This window comes from Colletotrichum costaricense (assembly GCF_030867565.1).
Source record: "Colletotrichum costaricense strain IMI 309622 chromosome Unknown Scaffold_15.1, whole genome shotgun sequence".
NCBI lineage: Eukaryota > Fungi > Ascomycota > Sordariomycetes > Glomerellales > Glomerellaceae > Colletotrichum > Colletotrichum costaricense.
Genome location: NW_026848244.1, coordinates 948589 through 963765, shown reverse-complemented (window position 1 = coordinate 963765; position 15177 = coordinate 948589). Strand labels below are relative to the sequence as shown.

Genomic DNA, 15177 nt, shown 5'->3' with positions numbered 1-15177 from the left:
AAAGCCCTAGATCGACGATATCTTAGAGATCCTACGAGCAAATCGATGTCAATCATTGGCCGTCGAAATCGTCAAAATTTCTCTACCCTCACGTCATGTTGTAACCTGCCCTGCAAGGGCATATCGTCTTCCGTGAGCCGAAATGTGGTCCATGTTGCGTCACTGCGTGCTGCTGCTTGAGTCAGTCACATCTTCTTCCCTGATTTATTTCTGTGATCCGAATGCATACAACGGCCATAAACAACGTGATCGCGAAGAGTTTTAACCGTGGCTTGCTGAACAATAGGACCAGCTAGTTGGCTGGCTCAGAGAAAATCGTGTTTCTCAGCAAGCACGGGAAAATTTTCAGCCGATAAGAGTAGACATGATTGATTAAAAACTACTGGGTACTATTCAAGTCGCCGCATCCCCTCCACAATCCACCTGCAAACATTGTGCCATCTACAGCGACGCACTCAGGGGCAGGTCTCTTGATGAGCTTCCAACCCACACCTTCTTCGGGTACTCGCTGATGACCCAGTTTTGGCTCGCCGTGTCCCAGTTGCTGAGGTCACGTCTGGTAATCTCCGCCTTGAACGTCGCCGACGCGCCGGCCTCAATAGGGATGCGCTCAAACCCACGGAGCACCTTGACGGGATCCTCTGGTCCGCCGAGCGAGACATAGAGCTGAGCAACCTCGTCACCAGCCACCTTGCCCGTGTTGGTCACCGTAGCAGTCACCGTGTAGAGGACATCCCAAAGCTGCGGATTACCGCCAGGGGCTCCGGATGCGGGGTGCTTGGGCTGAGGAGTGCTTGCAACAGCGTTGGGAGGAAGGAACTCCTCGGCAGTCTTGCCGTAGGTTGGGTCGTTGGCAGACTCTTTGACATCCGAGGTATTCAGGTAGGGATAGATGAAGTTGTAGATGTACCGGAACTCATTGCTGGGGAAGACGTACTCGGCCGGATCTGTGCTGTAGTTGCCGAACGTGGGTGCCGCCGCCGTCTCTCCAGTCGTTGGGGCATACGCGCCGGCATTGCCCTTGGTCACGGCCAAGTTGGAGTACTCAAAGGTGGTGTATGAGAGACCAAAGCCGAAGGGGTAGATGGGTGCAACGTCGGAGCTGTTAGATCCAGCAGTGGCACGGTCAAAGTGGCGGTAGTCAATGAAGACGCCCTCAGTGAAGTCGTCCTGCGGCGCCGCCTCGCCATTGTTGGGCTCGTACAAAACATCGGCACCGTAGCTTTCGCGGTTGGGGCCCCATGTGAAGGGAGACTTGCCTCCCGGGTTAACGTTTCCGTAGAGGACATCAGCAATCGAGTTACCGGACTCTTGTCCAGGAAGGCCGGCCCAAACAATAGCGGTGATGTTGGGGTTGTTAACCATGTCAGTCAACAGAACTGGGCCGATGGAGTGAATCACGACAATGGTGTTGTTGTTGATCGCCGAAACATTCTTGACAAGCTCATCCCCGGCGTTCCAAAGCGTCAGGTTCTGGCGGTCGCCCTCATTGCCTCCGACGTTGATGAAACCTTCACCACCGTTGGCATTGACAAACACGATTGCCGTGGCATCTGCCTGGGAAACCAAAGCCGTGGTAGCCGCAGTGTCGTAGTTGCTCAGAATGCTCTCGTAACGAGTACCATCGGCAACAGCACGGGCAGACAATCCCTGGTCAGGGGTGACCAAGTAAGGGTACTCTGCCGTTCCTGATCCCCATGCAGCACCCAGAGTGCCATCGTTGCAGCCTCTGTTGTCGCATCCGTTGGGGCCCTTAAGGTTGGGTCCGGCATCCTCTCCAATGACTGCCAAGAACTTGGGCTTGTTGAGTGGCAAGGCGCCATTGTTCTTCAACAAAACAGTGGCCTTGGCGGCAATCTCGCGAATCAGGTTGGCGTGGTCTCTGCCCTTACGAACATCAACGTGCTGGTTGATGACCTGGGTGTTTTCCTTGGCGTAGTATTGAACGGGTCCAACGGTGTCCTTTGTCCATGAGGAGAAGGTAAGTTCCGGAACCGATTCCACCTCAAAGCCGACCTTGAAGAAGGCAGCCATGATACGCAGAGCCATGTCGTCAAGGCGATATTCTGGGACGGTGCCGTTGAGCACAGCAACGGTCAAGTTCGTTCCCCAGAACGTAGTTCCGGTGTTGAAAAGAACGTCGCCCGGCATGGCCATGTCGAGGCCTGCAACAGCGGTAGCAGCACCGGCCTATTTCAGAGTCAGCATGAAAATTCTACGCGAGCTAGGAAAGAGAGGCGAATGAAGTCAAATCTTCCTTCAGCTATCAAGGGGATACGCACGTGTTGAGCTTGCCTGCAGACATGTTAGCCATTATCCCTCTACATATCTAGAACAATATTGGGAACCACTCACCAATCAGACATGATGAATCCTTGAAAGCCGAGCTCTTCCTTGAGAAGTCCGTTGAGAAGCTTCGAGTTCTGGCAACCGTACGAGTTGTTGACTTGGTTGTACGAGCACATGATGGAACCAACGCCGGCGCGGATGGCATCGGCAAATGGCCACATGTAGAGCTCGTGCATAGTCTTGTCATCAATGTTGGACGAGATGGACTCGGTAATGTTGTATCCGTAGCCAATAGCTTCCGGAGCTTGTCTGAAGTGTTCCTGCTCGTTGCCAACGAAATGTTTGGCGCAGGCAATGGCGTGCTGCTGGATACCCTTGACCGACTCGGCCATGGCGATACCTGTGAGATAAGGATCCACGGAGAAGCCCTCCCAGTTGCGACCTCCAGTTGGTGCACGACCAATGGGTCCGGCAACGGGGGCGAGGACAACGTCAATACCCTTGGAGCGGTGTTCGAAACCGATGGCCTCGGCTCTGCGGTAGATCAAGCTTCGGTCCCAGGTCGCGGCGACAGTCTGGCCGGAGGGGAAGACGGAGTTGTAATCGGTGAAACGAATGCCAACGGGGCCGTCTTGCATGCAAAGACCACGAAGACCGAGGCGGGGAACAGAACCGACGTTTCCAACACAAACGTCTCCTTGCCATCTGTAGTCATGTTAGCCATTTTCGGTTGAAGAGAAGACGGTATACGTACCCGACTCCAGTGGTCAAGTTGACCTTCTCGAGAAGAGTCAATTGGGAGACAAAGTCCTTGGCTTTGGCATAGGCATCAGCCCAGCCATCGGCACTGGGATCCATCCATGGCGACGGGTAGACTGGAGGCGAGTGTGCGAGATCGCGCTGTGGACATCGTAAGTCTTTTGGGCATTCTAAAAGCTGTGATAGACCGAGAGCGGAACTAAGAAAGCGAAGGAAACGCATGGTTGCGACTACAACATGGCCAATGGGGAGCAAAGCTGTTTAGAATGATGATACGGAAGACCACGAATTTCAAGTTAAAAAGCGAGATCGAGAAGACGAGCTTCATAAGGAGCAAGGCGCCTTCCATCCAGCTAGATCTCACGGAGACATGACTCCTGCATACCGATCCTTCTTGTCCAAGACAAACTCATGCCCCGCTCAAGCTGAAAGGTGGTTTCACAAAAACGCTAGATCAATAGTGAACCGCAGCGGCAGCAACTTACCTTGTGTAGCTTTCCTTCAGGCGCCACGGCAGCAGTGACCTGATCAGCCGCCGCCAGAAGGGCGACGACGAGACTTTGTGTTCTCATTGTGAATCCCTGCCTTTGCTGGGCGTGTCGTGTATCGGAGGAGTGACTGCCTGGGCGAAGAGGACAGAGACAAAGGTGGAAGGAGGTCCTAGTCGAAGTGAATCGGTGACCCGGCGTTCAATGGCTCTGGACACAAGGTGTGAGAACTCGAGTAGTCACTGGTAGGACGGCTCGAGGTAGTGTCGGTGGATGTGAAGCTGTAGTCTCGTGGAAGGAGAGCACAGAACCTTGACCGAGAGATTGGATGAAGGCGGGTGCGGCTGCTACTTTAATGTTGACAGAGGAGCTGGGCTGATCGTCCAGGGTAGCTCCTTCAGGAAACAAGCTCGACCTCTTTCTCTCGGCCGCAAGGGTAGTATCCGCAGGCAGAGAAGGTGCCGAGGGCAAGGTGCTGGGCCCGCAAAGACGGAAGTGTTGATCTGGGCTGGGCCTGATGATGCAACAAGGTTTCCCTGCTTACAAGCTGTGGTGAAATGGGACCAACTTGTGGGCATATGCAGCACGCTGAACGGATGCTACCCCACCACACCGCAGATGAATTCTGGGGAGGGTCGTGAAGTATCCCACCGCCTCTGACTAACACGCGTGTACTTTGTCTTGGAAATGGTACCGTACACTGCGGGGAGGGCAAGACTCGGTTGGATGCGGAGAAGGAGAAGACGATGTATGGCGAAGACAAAGACAAGGACAACGCCAGCGTGCAGGAGGAAGGTCATATGAGTTGGAGATGGAGGGCCGCCTGTAGCTAAGACTGGATCGAGTTGCGCTCGAGGCATGCTCTAATTCGACTTTGAAAGGGGCGCTCAAGGACTCAGGGACTCGAGGGGAGCTTGCGTTCGAGACATTGGAGAGAGGGTGCCAAAGTCCGGGGCATACGCCGTCCCGAGACTGGGGACAGGCGAGCGGCGTGAATGGCACCTATCCGCAGGTGTAATGATTGGGTTCGCTGGGCCACTAGGGGCAGGGTGCAGTAATAGTATCCGTACGTCATGTTGAAAAAGGGCCGATCAGCAAGTGCGATGACGGACAGGGCGAGACCAGGAATGGCCGGACAGGAGAGATGACGGGACTCGGGCCCTCGGGTGAGATGAGTAGAGACTTGAGAGTCATTAGGTCTCGGGAAGAGGCACCGATTGTCTCTGAAAGCTAGATGTGGTGTATCTGATGTGAGTAAGTCGATGTTGTTGTCGAAAAATGGACGAATGAGATCTGTGACGTTTGGTGAATTTGAGCTTGCCCTCGCCAATGTTATGTTTCCACACTAGAATGTTGGCAGAGAAGGCAAAGACGGGAGGAGAGAAAGTCAACGGACCGGGGAATGGAGACTGGCCGCTGGGGTACGTATCGATGTGGTTCAGTAAACAAATCGGAACGGGTGGGGAAGCGGGGCCCCTCCTCATTGCCCCAGAGCGAGAGGGAAACAACTCTCCACGGAGTGAGTCGTGACTGCCTCCCCATGAAGTACAAAGCCTCAATCATCTGGAGATTGGAAAGAAGCAATGGGAGGAAATTGCCTTGGACGGCAGAAACGGCAGGAATCGGTCAGCGGCCGGGAGGAAACATGTACTTGTAGATACGCAGGGCATGCCATCGTGGCTGCATGTATTCCGGCAGTACTCCCTCCCATTCGCATGCTCCTCTCTACGCTAACGAGTTCTTGGTCTAGAGGCGGTTCCCGGTAGTGGTGGCGCTGCGCCAACCTACGCCTTCCCGCCGTTGGCAATTCAGAGAGGCGCCTTCTTTCTTTCCTCTGCTTTCAGAAAGAGACGTTTCTTTCCATTCATGACGGCTTTGATGGAACTTGGACGCCGCCAATTGGTCGACGTATTGCCAACTGGTTCCCACCGTCTGCAGCAGCGTTACATCCGTGGTTGACCCGGGCGAAATTCTCCAAGCCTCAAGGTTCTCTCTTTCTCCCGTTTCTCTCTCCTTTTCTCGGTTGGTAAGGTACTTGATGGAAATGGTACCTATGCGCATGATGAGCAGGATTTTGAGTGCCTTGGGCTGCAGATCGGAATAAACACTCTCCACACCACGTTCGGCATTTCACTCGCTTGGCACGCGTCTTTGTCATTCCGTCTTAGCTATTGACAGAGAGTGCAATAAACAAATTTTTTACGCAGTAAATAAGGAAAATGCAACGTCCCGGGATGGAGGCTCCAAGACAAACTCAAAAACATGCTGGTGCCTGAATCATTGGTACTTTTCAGAGGGACGGAGGCGCAGACGCACTTTTGCAAGTACCTACCTACGGGCTACTTTGTACGGAGCATCCGTCTCATCTACGGATGTTAAACCGGATGCTAAACCTATGCTTAAACTTGTACATTTCCCGTCATCCCAATTCTCTCGCCGTTGCATGAAAACCAAAATCTCTCTTCCTCGCACTGATCACTGATGATGAGAAATTCAGCTCGTCCAACGTCCAACACGGCGACTTACATGACGCCACGCCCCAAACCAACCAACCTCTACGCAGTACAGTCTACCTACGCTGCACACCGCAGTGAGGTACTTTGCACGCTGTCGACGACAACGCATCCCCCGCCTCTCGGCTCTTCCTCACCCACACACACTTTTCTTCTCCATCTTCAGTCTCCAGTTTGTCTCCCCCCTCATCTCCCCCGCATTTCGAACCCAGGTGCCAGCCAATCCACTCGGCCCTCTGCTACCCCTCATCACCCGAATCCTCTCCCCGTCTCCAGACTCCATCATCGTTCCCGCGGAATACCGGGTACCTTCATACCCATCATGAACCAAGCTTGAATGCACTCGCTATTGTGCGCATCGAATGTTCACAGTCAAAGAGACCATGTGCCAAGGAGCGGGGTCTCCGAGTCCTTTCGGCCCGTTTACTATCTACTTTATTGGAGAAGCTTCATCGCCGTACGCAGCGGCCAACTTCGGCTCTCGCGATGGGAGCTCACGAAGAGAAGGAAGAAAATTTTGCGTAGATTGCATGCCCTGCCCTTATGATCAATCATCATCCGAGTCGGAGTTCCGATCTGACGTATCCGTGCAGCTCGCAGCTCGCAGTAAAGCACGTAACGTTCCCTCGTACCCAAGCAGGCGGACGACAGTCTAATTCGACGCTTCATCTGTCCAATCTACCTCTCAAAATCGCCGGCGTGTCTACTATTGGACATAGATCTCACAAAATGCATAGCGGAGGGTTCGGTATGAAGTAAGCAGCAAAAGGCAAAAAGAAGCTTATGATGACTGGACAACCTGTCTAGTTCCGCAATCACGCCCGATTATAAGTCACTTACGCGCCCGAATTCCTTCGCCTTGGCTTCAGAAGATGGCGCTCCTGCAGATCCCAGCCATGAACGCCACATGCCCAACTGATTGTTCAACGCCCATTAGCCGGGCGAGCCAGAGCCTACTACTAAGCTAGCAAAAGCTCCAGGTAAACCCACGATCCGAGTGATGCGCGATATCCACCAGCTCCACGACCCAACAAACGGGCCGAAGAGGTGCCCATCCGCATGCTTTTCCGGGCCTGCTTTCCGGAGCCGTCTCCTGATCCCTCGGGGTCTCAGTAGACACCGGGAAGGATTCTCCACCGAACAATTTTCTTGTACTTCTCCCAGTCCTCGCCGTACTTGCGAGAGCACTTCTCGTCATCGCGGCGGTCGCGGTGAATCAATAAGACGGCAAAGTAAACAATGTAAAAGTAGGTGATGGGAGTCGCCATGCCACGAGCCGCGCCCTGGATAACCTCACGACCATCAGCCATCTTAAAAGCTCCCTCGAGTCCGGCTTGGGCATATCCGGTGCCTGCCGAGACAATGGTGTATCCAGCCATGCCCGTGGGCAAGCAGTACGGCCACGCCTGGAGCCAGTCGCCAAGGTAGTTGATGTGACGAGCGACTCCCCACCAGCCCGAAACGAGGAGGCGACTTCCGGTCTTGGTCTCGATGTACTTGAGGTGGGCAACGCTTGGGTCGTCCGGGTTGCTACGGAAGGCATTCTTCTGGCTGTTGGACAGTCGAAAGATGGAGAAGGCAACGCCGATGAGTCCGACGATACCGGCCATACCCAAGGGGCTCATCGAGACGGGGTACACAGCCAGGTAACGAGTCTGCAGGGAGTAGACAAACGGAACCCAGACGAGGTCGCCAAAGGAGAGCATGAAGCCAAAGCCGTCCGTGGTGATGTCAATCGTCGTCAGGATCGCGGGCTCATTCCACCAGCAGTCAATAACGTACGCAAGCTGGACGGCAGAGACGAAGACGCTGCTATTGGTGACGAAGCCGTAGGTGCGGTGCTGTCTGGCCATCCACGCAAAGTTCATCAGAGACCAGCCCAACAGACCCGGTCGGATCTCCAGCCACTCCTTGATGTCTATCTCGCCTAGGAGAGGGATGGTAACGCGGGGGTTGAGCTCGCGCCCAATGTACCAGTCGTAGATGAGGTTGCCAGAGTGTCCACCCGCAGCCAACTCGCGGAGCTCTTTGTTACCCTGCTTGACGCTGAAGCTTCGCACGTACACGAAAGTGGCAATACCATAGGCAATAAGCATGTTGGCCGTAACGACTTGGATGTAGTTGTCGGTGATGAAGGTCCAGAGAGGGAACTCGGCGCCCTGGGCAATGGTGCCGGCGAGACAGACGGTCAGAATAAACATGCTGGAAGCGAAGGCTGCATCTGTTAGTGAAAGCCTCTCTCTTTGGATTCGCACAGCTTACAGTTGCATCGGTACTTGAGGCGGCCACCAGAGGCGAGCTCGACGCCATCGACCTCGGTCGCGGGAAGGATACGGTAGAGGAGCGCGTTGAAGAGGTAGTATCCCAAGACGGCAGCAGTTACCTTGTTGTCTGCGAGGCCCCAGATGCCCTCCTCGGGCCATCCGACTTCGCGCTTGAGTTGATCGAGCTTGAGGGTCGAAGGGCTCAAAAGAGAGGGAGCAGGGCAGCCCGACACGTCGTTGCAGCTGAAGGTGAAGAGGTAGACGAGAATCGGGAGACCGAAAGAGATGCCGAAGGCGCCGATACTGTGTTGCCGCGGGTTAGCTAGGTTTTCATACAATGAGAATCTGGAATACTCACGGCCCTCCGAACTCATAGCCATGCGGCTTTTGGACCGCGTCCTTCTCTACTTTGGACTCCATGTTGATCGTTCCCCCAAAGCAAGTGCTGTCGAGTCTGGTTAATAAGGATGGGAAAGGGAACAAGCTCGTGTTGAGCTTCGCGTGTATGATCCAGGGTTTTTGGCGAAAAGGTTTTCGTACGGGGTAGACGAAGAGGAAAATGGGAATATTTGTATGCCCCACCAACCCAATGTGGAAATACGAATGCGACAGTGACAGCAGCTTCAAAGCTCAGTATCGACCCCAGTTTCTGTTGATCGCCAGGTGGGCTGTGGAGGACTCTTTGCGCCGGAGCTCTGGTGTTCCGGGTGACCTCATGGAGCTCAATTCGATGACGCTAATAAAGAGTTGAGCCGTCTCATTGGGCTATGTTAAGGGTGGGGCTACGAAACGGTTTACGCTGTACGGTGGAGCACCAGTCTTGTCCCGTCATAGCTTCCCCGGAGGAATGGTTCCACCGAGGCAGGCGGCGTCCGGGGGGACGTTCCCAGGCATCGGACGATATCAAAGCTACACGGTCCGAAGGTTAGGACTGGAAGAAGCTTTTATTGCGTGTGCATCTACACTGCCCCTTTCCGATAACACGAATGTTTAAAAGCTTCATTAACTGGTGGTGTAGTAAACCGGCGAGAGGAATCCCTCCCGTCTTGCACCTGCAAGGAACATTCATTGCACTGGTCCAGCTGGACCTATCAGAAACGGGCGGGTCCTGTTAGGTACGGTGCGGGCGGGTCGGCAATCGGAGAACCGCTTTTATCTGACACGCTGACTAAGATTGTGACTGCGACTGACTGTCCTACCTAATGGCGGCAGATGCAACGGAGACATGCACGTGATTTGGAGGTGGGTGGGTACCTTTTCGGACACTGCAGCCTGGCGGCCTTCTACCTCCGGCGGATGCTGCAAGGAGGGCCCATCCACCAATCAATGCCCACGCCCCGGTCACTCCCGTCATTCCCTGCAGATGAAGGCTGACGAATTGAAGTGACCAAGGTGGCTTTCGTGGCCAGGCAACTCATTCTGCTCTGCGCACCTCGATAATTCTCATCTTCTCCCAACGGAATTGTGTCCACGTTCCGCCATCGTTAACTCTCGTCGCATAGCAAAATCGCTACACCATTCGCTTCGATTCCGGGTTCCCAGTGACCGACGGTCTCCAATTGACGCCTTAGGGGTCTTCTCGCGCCAACGTCACCCCCGCGTCCACAGGAGCGCAGACGTTAACGATCCTTCATTCCAACTCATCCTTATCGGCATTGCACCGAAACAGAGTCAGAATCATGCATTTCCTACATTCCTCGACACTTTTGCTCCTTCTCGCAGCTGCGACAGCTCGCGCTGCCGATACCGCGACGTCTTCAACGACAACAAGTGCACCGGCATGTACGGCGGCATCCAAGAGCGGTAGCGGGGCTTTCTATGACTTGCGGCCGGATATCGCCGTCAAGCCGGAGGAGGGCAAGTCATCAAAGTCAGGCGTCACGACCGATTATCACGCCAGAGGATGGGACTATGGCCGCAACTTCACTTTGAACATTTGCGCGCCAGTCATTGAGGCACTTGACGACGTTGAAGGCCTGACAAAGACCGAATCGAAGAACGTGAGCGCGTTCTACGAATACAAGAATGAGGTGTACTCCATTGGGTATGTATCCCACGAAACTCTTCACCGGACGCGCAAGTACTGATCACATCGATCTTCAGGTCATCATCCATGGACATTCAGACCCGCGGGCGCATACTCGTCCTGCAGTACAAGAACGGTTCCCCATGTGGAAAGACCAAATCGAAACGATCCAAAGCCCATGATGGGGCGTCATACAACAAGTACGCCGACGAGGAGGAATCCACGGCTTTGAGCGCCTTTGGCAACACCCAAAACAAGGTCACCGCCGACAAGGACGACTCAGACTCGACCACGCGCCGCAAGTCTGCCACCATCTCCTTCCATTGCGATACCGAGCAGGTCGGTGGAGCTGCGCATATCTCCTTTGTCGGCTCAGACCCCGATGACTGCGCGTACTTCTTCGAGGCCCGTTCCCAGCATGCGTGCCCCAGAGCCGAACCTCACCAGCCCGGTAGCGTTGGTCCCGGCAGTGTGTTTGCCATCATATTTGTCATTGCCGTACTCGTCTACTTTGGAGGTGGCGTGTTCTACCAAAGGACTGTCGCGCATGCGCGCGGTTGGCGACAGCTTCCCAACTACAGCCTCTGGGCTGGCATTTGGGGCTTTGTCAGTGTACGTAGTATTCGCGACTCTTTTTCTCAGAATCGATTCTGACATGATTTGCAGGACATGTTCATTATCGCGACCTCTTCTTGTGCACAGCTACTTCCCGGGAGACGAGGATACAGCCATCTGTCTGGGTCACCGAGCAGAGGCCGCAATCGTGAAGATGAGAACCGACTGATAGACCAGCTGGATGAGGAGTGGGACGATTGAGTTCGCTTGGCGTGGGGTGTATCATAAGCATTTGAGCATCAACTTACCTTTGATTTACAGATTGCGATTGCGTGTTGGAGCTGCGGGATTGTTTTGAGGGGATGTAAGTGAGTCGCAGGCAACCACCCTAGATACCCCGTGAGAAGAATGCATAGACGATTCATGATGTTCGTGCAAGTTGAGTGCTGTCTGCTCGATACCTATTCTTTGGTGACACCCAGCGCTGGAAACTTTAGGCGGCGCTCGAGTTTGTGCCGCGGAATCACCTCCGGATGTGTTGGAAACCGCGGGGCAAGTGTGGTGCAAAAGCCCGGTCTGGCGTTGATGCTACCTTACTCGTACGATCCTCTCGGGGATCGGGCGAGCTTGACAGGGAAATAGCGCAAGAATATCTCCATGGAACCAATGGTGGGACAGTGTGCTCCCGAGATGCGTCTGTGTTCAGGTCCGAGTTGAATTTTGGCTGCCGGAGATTTCAAGACGTTCGTTCGGAGACCGAAACCGGGGCGGAATGATGCCCCGCCACCGCCCCTCTTTTCAGCGTGATGTCACGGCGGGTACAGCCCGCAATGTCGGCGACAACTCTTGCGACTCTCAACTCCGAGTAAATTCTGGATTCCTTCTCACTTTGTTCTCTCCAAAGTCGAATCCTACGATATCGAAAGTGAGACCAAAGCCATCACAATGGCGTCCAATAAGTACACTCTGGCCACGCGCCTCACAGTAAGTTCTCACCTCTCACCCTGAATGTCATCACGATACCATCCATATTATCCACAGTCTCGTAACTCCGGGCACATCAGCTAACGCAGACCAAAGCTCGCAAATGGCAAGTCCATCCCCCAGATCCAGTTGGGTCTCTACTGCATGTCAGGCCGCGAGGCCACAAAGTCCATCCCATGGGCCCTGACCGCCGGCTACCGCGGCTTCGACTGCGCGCAAATGTACGACAACGAAGCGGAATCAGGTAAAGCGATTGCCGATTTCCTTGCCAGCCCTCAAAACACGCAGGGTCTGAAGCGCGACGACGTGTTTTACACGAGCAAGCTGGCGAGCAGCAGTACCTCGTACGACGCCGTTCGCAAGTCGATCAAGGAGTCTGTTCAGGTTGCTGGGCTGGGGTACATTGATTTGTTTTTGCTGCATAGTCCGTATGGTGGCAAGGAGGCACGTTTGACGAGTTGGAAGGCGATTGAGGATGCGATTGATGCTGGGGAGGTGAAGATGGGTGGTGTCAGCAACTACGGTGCTGCTCATGTGAGTCAGCTCAGACTTTCGAGAGTCCTGCTGGGGCATTGAGTTTGGAAATTCAAGATACGCTGACAAGATTTACAGATTGAAGAGTTGATGGCATCGAAGCCTCGCATCGCACCCGTCATCAACCAGATCGAGGTCCACCCCTTCAACACGCAGACTCGCATCAGAGAGACCTGCGCCAAGCACAACATTGCCATTGAGGCCTACGCGCCGCTGGCCCGCGGCATGCGCATGAAGCACCCCAAGATCCTGGAGCTGGCCAAGAAGTACGGCTGCACTCCTGCGCAGCTGTTTGTTCGGTGAGTTATCATCCCTGTTTCGATATGATCACAGCATCTGATTAACGCCTCTGTAGCTGGTCTCTGGACCGTGGAATGATTACTCTTCCCAAAAGTGTGCGGCAGGAGCGTCTCATTGAGAACGCGAACGTGGCCGAGTATGAAATCTCGCCGGAGGATCTTGCTGTGTTAGATGCGCTCGATGAGCACTTGGTGACCGATTGGTATGTTATCAAATGACTTGATGAAGTGTGTCTAAGAAAGCGAGGCTAACAAAAGGTGATAGGGACCCGACTGAAGCTCCTTAAATAAGGTCACTAGAAAATTGAAATAGAAAAACTCCCAATCCCATGATCCTATGCTAAGTTCAACTGTGACCAATCAACCACTTGCGACATGCAGATAACTCAGCCTCAGCTGAAATGGATGCATACATCACGTGGCTGAGAACTACCTAGAAATCTGGTCGAATTTCCTCACCTTGCCTGCTTTCCCCGCGCCAACCCCTACTCTCGCTACCGTCAACATGCGACTGCTAAACACCACGACGCTCAAGGTCAAGGAGTTTGTGAGCCAAAGACCCAAGTACGCCATTCTTTCCCATACATGGGGCTCGGAAGAGATCATTCTCCAGGATACGGAAGCAGGAGACTGGGCTGCTTCTAGTATCAAAGCTGGATGGAATAAGATCAAGGGCGCTTGTGCGCTCGCTCTGGGTGATGGCTTTGACTGGATCTGGATCGATACATGCTGTATCGACAAGTCTTCGAGCTCTGAGCTATCCGAGGCCATCAACTCCATGTTCCGTTGGTACAGAGAAGCTGAGATCTGCTACGCCTACCTTGAAGATGTGCCTCCATTGAGATACGCCCCGCTTATTGGTTTTCTGAATCTCGCTCCTGACCTGGACTCGAATTATGTTACCTCCATCAAAAAGGATCAGAATGCTTTCCTCAGGAGCCGATGGTTTACACGAGGGTGGACTCTTCAAGAGCTTATTGCACCGCAAAGAGTCGACTTTCATGTTTCAGACTGGTCCTTTCTTGGGACGAGGAGTGATCTTTCGGGTATCATCCACGAACACACCATGATCGACAAAGAGGCTCTCGAGTCAGAAGGCGTAGAAAAGCTGTCAAAGTTCACTGTGTGGAGTAGAATGCAGTGGGCTGCCAGCCGAGAAACAACTCGCGTCGAAGACATGGCTTATTGCCTGTTAGGCATATTTGACGTCAACATGCCGCTTCTATATGGCGAGGGAGACCGTGCGTTCCGCCGCCTCCAAGAAGAGATTCTCAGAACCATTGAAGGCTACAGCTTAATGGCCTGGACGTCATACGATACGTCGCCCCAGCCGCTCAGAATATACCCATCGGCCCTTGCGTCGCATCCGAGAGACTTCGGCACTATGAGAATAGATACGAGCCATGTTTCGGAAGCTGCGATTAAAAGAGATTTTGACAGTGGCATGCAAAGGATCAGTATGCGAGGATCAACGTGTTCAAGTTTGATCAAGCCAGATAAAGAGTTAATGCTCAGGTGCATTAAGCCTTATCTGAATGGCGTCACTACCGACGTTCATCAACCGCATCTGAGGCCTGATTCCTCTCCGCCTGCGTTATCGCCGCGGGGTATCTCAATTACCATGTTCACGAACAGGGGATTGAACCCACATCCAAACACTTGGCTTGCGTGGACTGATTTGAACATTCATTTACCGAACGGCATATATTGTCTCTGTATCATGCTTTCAGACGAAGATAAGTATACAAATTGCGCGGCTAAGGCGTATCGGCGCGATACAGATCGACTCTATGCGGTCCCCTTTGCGATGCTAGAGATGTTTCAATCGACAACGTTCTATCTCCGGGCAACTCCAGCGTACTACGTCGAATCTCTAGCAGAGTCCTGGAATCTAAAGCCCGAGAAATCCCGGCTGCGATTTGACAGGCGGAATAAGGCTGTGTCTGCGACCGTTCTTACTGCGTACCCCCCTCTGAAAATGGAGATGAAAGGGGATGCGTACGCCTTCCAGACGAAACCGGGGGAGTTTAGAAGAGCAGTCGCATTTATGTGCGATCCAATCTGGGCTTTCGTGATCGAATTAGAGGAATTGAAAGGACAACGGCGAGTGTTACAGTTTGCTGTCTTGTATGGAAAGGATTCAAGGCCAGAATCTCAATCTCCAGAGCAAAGGTGGCGCTGTAAAGTCACACCAGCACCCTCAAATGTCGGCGCATCCATCGGGTTTTATTCTTTCATGCGCTATTCTGACAGAACTGCGTCTCTTCAACAGAACTCGATTCGGCAATTCCCATGGGGTGTTGTTGGGGCGGTGGTGAATTGGGACAAAAAGGAAAATCATAGCGTTGTTGATGTAATGATACATCTAGAGAGGCAGCCTGAACAACCGCCTCAGGACTTAATCACCACGATGCGCGCACTGGATTCCAAATCGAAATTGGAGTAATGCATCAGATGCAATATTAT

At 53.5% G+C, this 15177-nt stretch overlaps 5 protein-coding genes across 5 annotated transcripts; 3 read left to right on the top strand and 2 right to left on the bottom strand.

Annotated features, from left to right (window-relative positions):
- Nucleotides 1-441: 441 nt before the first annotated feature.
- On the bottom strand, nt 442-3620 carry CCOS01_12681 (glycosyl hydrolase family 3; the record flags this gene model as incomplete). The annotated part of the gene is made up of 5 exons (XM_060460829.1): nt 442-2190; nt 2283-2295; nt 2356-2994; nt 3044-3189; nt 3534-3620. 5 exons carry the CDS (start codon nt 3618-3620, stop codon nt 442-444), a joined length of 2634 nt encoding a protein of 877 aa, XP_060308877.1.
- A 3538-nt stretch (nt 3621-7158) lies between these two features.
- Nucleotides 7159-8733, bottom strand: CCOS01_12680 (ergosterol biosynthesis ERG4/ERG24 family protein; the record flags this gene model as incomplete). The annotated part of the gene is made up of 3 exons (XM_060460828.1): nt 7159-8264; nt 8312-8616; nt 8672-8733. The coding sequence occupies 3 exons, from the start codon at nt 8731-8733 to the stop codon at nt 7159-7161; spliced, it is 1473 nt and encodes a 490-aa protein (XP_060308876.1).
- Nucleotides 8734-9992: 1259 nt separating this feature from the next.
- CCOS01_12679 (uncharacterized protein) lies at nt 9993-11155 on the top strand (the record flags this gene model as incomplete). The annotated part of the gene is made up of 3 exons (XM_060460827.1): nt 9993-10357; nt 10417-10951; nt 11006-11155. 3 exons carry the CDS (start codon nt 9993-9995, stop codon nt 11153-11155), a joined length of 1050 nt encoding a protein of 349 aa, XP_060308875.1.
- Nucleotides 11156-11839: 684 nt separating this feature from the next.
- CCOS01_12678 (aldo/keto reductase) lies at nt 11840-12998 on the top strand (the record flags this gene model as incomplete). Its single annotated transcript, XM_060460826.1, has 5 exons — nt 11840-11878; nt 11975-12412; nt 12491-12711; nt 12768-12914; nt 12977-12998. 5 exons carry the CDS (start codon nt 11840-11842, stop codon nt 12996-12998), a joined length of 867 nt encoding a protein of 288 aa, XP_060308874.1.
- A 218-nt stretch (nt 12999-13216) lies between these two features.
- CCOS01_12677 (heterokaryon incompatibility protein) lies at nt 13217-15157 on the top strand (the record flags this gene model as incomplete). The annotated part of the gene is made up of 1 exon (XM_060460825.1): nt 13217-15157. The coding sequence occupies one exon, from the start codon at nt 13217-13219 to the stop codon at nt 15155-15157; it is 1941 nt and encodes a 646-aa protein (XP_060308873.1).
- Between the last annotated feature and the right edge of the window lie 20 nt (nt 15158-15177).